This window comes from Lygodium microphyllum, chromosome 12, assembly GCF_053477565.2.
Source record: "Lygodium microphyllum isolate KBCC chromosome 12, Lygodium_microphyllum_v1.1.10, whole genome shotgun sequence".
In the NCBI taxonomy this organism is placed as follows: domain Eukaryota; kingdom Viridiplantae; phylum Streptophyta; class Polypodiopsida; order Schizaeales; family Lygodiaceae; genus Lygodium; species Lygodium microphyllum.
In genome coordinates, this window is record NC_141146.1 from 61777217 (window position 1) to 61782087 (window position 4871).

Below are 4871 nucleotides of genomic sequence, written 5' to 3' on the forward strand. Positions count from 1 at the left end.
CCACACACTCTCCCTCACTCTCTCTCCTTCACACTTGTTCACTTGGACAATAGAGTAGCAAGAGAAATAGGAAGCAAACTTAGCACATATGTGAATAGCCTCTTCTATTTGTTCTTCATCCTTTATGTACATGATTTTTAGGGTTAGGATTATTAGCATAGCTTGCACCTTGATAGGTTAATCTAGCTAACTTTCTTTGTTGGGTTGTGTTTGTATACTTTTTCCTCCCAAATGTATATGACCATGGAAATGCTAATATTAATATTTATCATGGTAATGTGCAATATGTTTTATCTTTTTGTTTATTGTTACAAAAAAAATTATATACTCTTGGAACCTCGAATAGGATTCTTAAAAACATCATGACATATGTGGTTATTTCAATAAATTTGAAGATAAAAATTTGTTTAAGAAATTTGAATGTACTCATGTGAACCATTAATATGAGAGCATGTACAATAGATTCCCAGTAAAAGTCTCGATAGCAAAGTTTCTATACATGATTGAATAAGATCTAATGGTAGCATCAAGCACTATCCTCTTGTATAATCTCCTCTGCTACAATCTCATGAGTTATGATCTCATTAAATTCTGCATACAATAATGATCGTTCATTACTTTGGCACTACAAGTTTCAAGAATCCTTGCAAACTTTTCATATGCTAGTACACATGTGTGAGTCATGCATGGCACATATACATTTGTTGCGTTAAACAATAAGCTGAGAGTAATACATGTGTGTGTGCGTTTTGTCTCCCATGCACATACCTACATACTTAACCTATGTACATACATATATACACATATACACACACATGCATACACATCTACAAATCCACATATGAGACATACGTATATACAACATACATAAACATGCAGGAATGCCTTCTTATGTACATACAAGTGCACATGCATGCATGTGTGTGTGTGTGTGTGTGTGTGTGTGTGTGTGTGTGTGTGTGTGTGTGTGTGTGTGTGTGTGTGTGTGTGTGTGTGTGTGTGTGTGTGTGTGTGTGTGTGTGTGTGTGTGTGTGTGTGTGTGTGTGTGTGTGTGTGTGTGTGTGTGTGTGTGTGTGTGTGTGTGTGTGTGTGTGTGTGTGTGTGTGTGTGTGTGTGTGTGTGTGTGTGTGTGCATGCATGTGTGTGTGCATATGTGTGTGCATGCATGTGTGTATTTATATGTGCATGTACAACATAAAGTTTGTGAATATACTCATATATGCGACATAAGGCACCTATGTGCCCCCACACGCACATGTGCATGCGGGTGATGCACACACACACATTGCGTAGATACATACACATTTTATAGATGTAAGATGTATATTTGTATGCACTCATGTGTGACATATTGTTTGTGAATATACATATACATGTTTAAAGATATGGCCACTTACATACATATAAATAAATAAATAAATATATGGACATATATATGAGTTGTGTATGTGTATATCCATGTATGTACAAAAAAACATATAAGTGTGTGCATATTGGTATTATGTAAACATATAAGTATGTATGTTTTTCCTTTTTTATGTATGTGTGTATATATATATGCATTATGCTATGTATGTAATTAATGTATGTTAGATATATATATCATTATGTAAGTATGCAAGTCTCAATCTTTTGTATATTTATGCACGTGTAAATATATGCATGCATTTATGCATATGTAATCCTTGTTATTTCAACTTTGTAAAATCTAGTGGAATAACACTTACGTTTGCTCATTTCAATGATGCTTTCCTCACTATACCCTTGACATTGCAAAGCATGAACCATAGCCTGGAACAATTATAAATAAAAATATTAGGTAAAGTAAGTGAGAAACACTTTGTAACATGTGTGTTGGCAATTACCTTTTTTGCGTCAGCTTCAAGATCTTCTATTAAGCTTTCATGTAAGAACAATTTTCGATATTCTCCTGTTTCATAGACATACAATACTATGTGAATAAGAAAGTAGAGTTGTACATTTCTAACATGTTAGATTGAGGTATCAACAAAAAGAATACATAACCCTCATAGCTGAATATTTCTAACATTTTCCTCTTATGCAACAATATTGGTGATTTTCTCATATGGCTAAATAAAAGATTCACATTATTTGTGATAAGCCTTCAACTTCATGTAAATTTATTACATCTTCACGTGTAACTCATAGCATTTAAGGACATCGACATTGATGTTTTCAAGGTTTTGGATTATTGATCTTTGACTTGTACGTACTAAATGGTAAAGCCAAACTTTTTTTGGGAGGGGGGGGGGGGGGGATTAACATCTGACATACACTAGTAATTTGGCTAAACAAAGAGTCACACGAAGTTTTAGTTGTGCTCCCTTTTGGAAGGATCTTTGCTATTCCTATGTAGCACTGCTAGCTTCATGACCTCTTGGAGAGGGAACCACCTATATCTAGCATGTTGTAGCAGGGATTGGGGGCATGCTCCTTATAGGTGTGCAACTCCTACTCCCCTCTATGTGGATAGGTTAGATATGTGCTAGCTCTCTTGACTCAAGTGAGTCGAGACAAAGACCATAGATCCCCTCACTTTCTTGGGTTGCAACTTGTATCACCCCATTGTAGTTGCAACTTGTGTGGGTGCACACACATGCTCCCTTGTAGAAGCTCATGATGTTATAAAGTTTGAGATGGGCAATATATTATAATAATTTTAAGTAGAGAGAGAGAGAGAGAGAGAGAGAGAGAGAGAGAGAGAGAGAGAGAGAGAGAGAGAGAGCATTGATTTTAGGGGGGCTTAGACAACAACAGTCAAAGAAAATACTTTTCTTTAGAGCTACCCTACTCTTGTTCACATAGGGTGGAGACAATGCACGAAAAAGTGAGTCTTAGGAGTAATGCGGTCAATACAAATTGGAAAGAGCTTGTTATCTATGTGCTAGGTTCAAAGCCATTGGCCCTACCGCATTCACGTTTATGGGTGACACGGTTTTCTCTTTTGTGGGGAGGAGGCTACCCATTTTCAAGTTGGTTTGGAGGCAATTCACTTTTCCTTAAGCTAATCGTATGCTTCCATGCAAACAACACGCCCATGCCCCTCTTTCTTGTGTTGTCACTTGTGAACCCAACCCTACTTGTGAGGCATAATATGTTAGTGTCACTTGCTAGACAAAGCTACGCGACATCTCCATAGAAACGTCTACTTTTAAGCTAAGCGTGAGGTCAAGTAAGATTGGATGAGAGGTGGCAAATAGAGGTGGGTGTGTGAGTTTCAATTGGTCGCAAGATGAATTGCTCCCAGCTGCTGTGCACGATCTCGAAGCACCTGCCATCCTTGGAGATGGTGCATTGGGCTCGATAAAATATATAGCGATTAGGTAAAGAAACGCAAAAGAAAAAGAAGATAGGATGAGAGGTTAATAGAGTTACCGATGAGTTTGGAGATTTTGGATTGGGAGAGCTCGATTCTGGAGGAGACGGTGGAGCGGAGGTCGGGGGAGCGAGGCAGGGTGTCTGAGAGGCTGCGCTTGAGCTCCTGCAGCTCCGACGCGATGGACGACTCCACCAGCTCGATGGCCAGCCCCTGCCACTTCTCCCGCTCCTCCAGCCGCCCCAGTTCGATCCACGGATACGCGAAGCTCGGCACTCCCCCCCTCGCCCGATGCAGCAGCCCATGCGCCGCCAGCTTTCCCCCTTGATCACGACCATGATCGCCAACTGCAGCTGCTGCAGCAGCACCACTGGCAGCTTGCGTGATTGCCTGACTATCAGATCGGGAAGAAGAAGCCATGGCGATCACAGAACAGTACAGCAGCTTGAATTAGAAGCGCCGAAGAATGCGGGGCTATTGAATGAATGAGAGGAGAGCTTTCGTCTTTCCCTGATGACAGTAACTGCAGAAGGACTCTCTTGTCCTGCAGAAACATGATTAACGGGCTTAAGTAGACGCCCGTAGCATGACTTCTCCTTCACTTCTACAAAGCCTTTCAAGCCTCTTACGAAAAAACACACACGCGCACGCACGACACACTCTCTCTCTTTGCGTGAGCTTCCAACTTCACAAAACACAAGGGTCCTTTCCAAGTAAGCGTACTAGATCTACGCGCCGTCCTCCTCTGTAATATCCTTTGCTTCTTACACTCGCAATGTCGCACATCAAATAACGCCCCTCGACTTGACCGTCATATTAGCCTTTTGATCCTCATAAAGCAAACAAGAAGTATCACTTTGCTTATAAGGGCATGTGGCTGGCAAACACTCTACTTATTCGAATTGAATGTTTAAATGCTTTTGAGTATGGATGAATCATTAGAGCAGGATATTTCAATGGTAGCTTAGGCCCGTCTCGGCACAACCATTTTTTATAGCAGAAGCCTTTACTAGGCCTTTTGGCAAATACATTAGTATGGTAGAAACCATATAAGGATTTCAAATGATTCTTTATGGAGAATCTGATATCGAGCATGTGATGTTAGTTTGGGAGTGGCAATGGACATTACCTAGCACTTTGTCACATTATCAATACCTCAATACTTTACTTACCTATTAGGACATTCCTTGACACTTTATCTTGTTATCAATATCTAAATGCTTTTGATTCACGCAATTGATGCAAATATTTGTCAATCCTAGTTAATGCTAAGGAGGATTAGCCTTACTATATATTTCTTTTTAATTATGCTTACTTTGCTTGATGTGTAAACTTCTTAGGAGGAGTGCAAACTATTATCAAATCTCAGTGAATGCAAATAATTGTTGGATGCAAAATACTTTTTGTTTGCACAAGGGATATACCAAAGCAATACTATGTCAACAAAACTTCATGATTTAGAGGAAGAATCATATCTATCTTTGAACAAAAAAAGAAGATCAATGTGTCTTGATTTTAATAGAGAGGTTCGCAA

General features: G+C 39.4%; 1 protein-coding gene across 1 annotated transcript; it reads right to left on the bottom strand.

Annotated features, from left to right (window-relative positions):
• Nucleotides 1-402: 402 nt before the first annotated feature.
• On the bottom strand, nt 403-3934 carry LOC148027824 (uncharacterized). Its single transcript, XM_087688947.1, has 4 exons — nt 3397-3934; nt 1866-1930; nt 1728-1791; nt 403-591 (listed from the first exon to the last, which is right to left on the bottom strand). Exons 1-4 carry the CDS (start codon nt 3755-3757, stop codon nt 527-529), a joined length of 555 nt encoding a protein of 184 aa, XP_087545073.1. The 5' UTR covers nt 3758-3934; the 3' UTR covers nt 403-526.
• Between the last annotated feature and the right edge of the window lie 937 nt (nt 3935-4871).

What these genes read in the sequence shown, in the direction of transcription:
- LOC148027824 (XM_087688947.1), bottom strand. Translation starts at nt 3,757, where the DNA reads ATGGCTTCTTCTTCCCGATCTGATAGTCAGGCAATCACGCAAGCTGCC. An exon ending in TTGAAGCTGACGCAAAAAAG is followed by an intron (nt 1,792 to 1,865) that starts GTAATTGCCAAC and finishes TAATTGTTCCAG; the next exon opens with GCTATGGTTCATGCTTTGCA. An exon ending in CATCATTGAAATGAGCAAAC is followed by an intron (nt 592 to 1,727) that starts GTAAGTGTTATT and finishes TATTGTATGCAG; the next exon opens with AATTTAATGAGATCATAACT.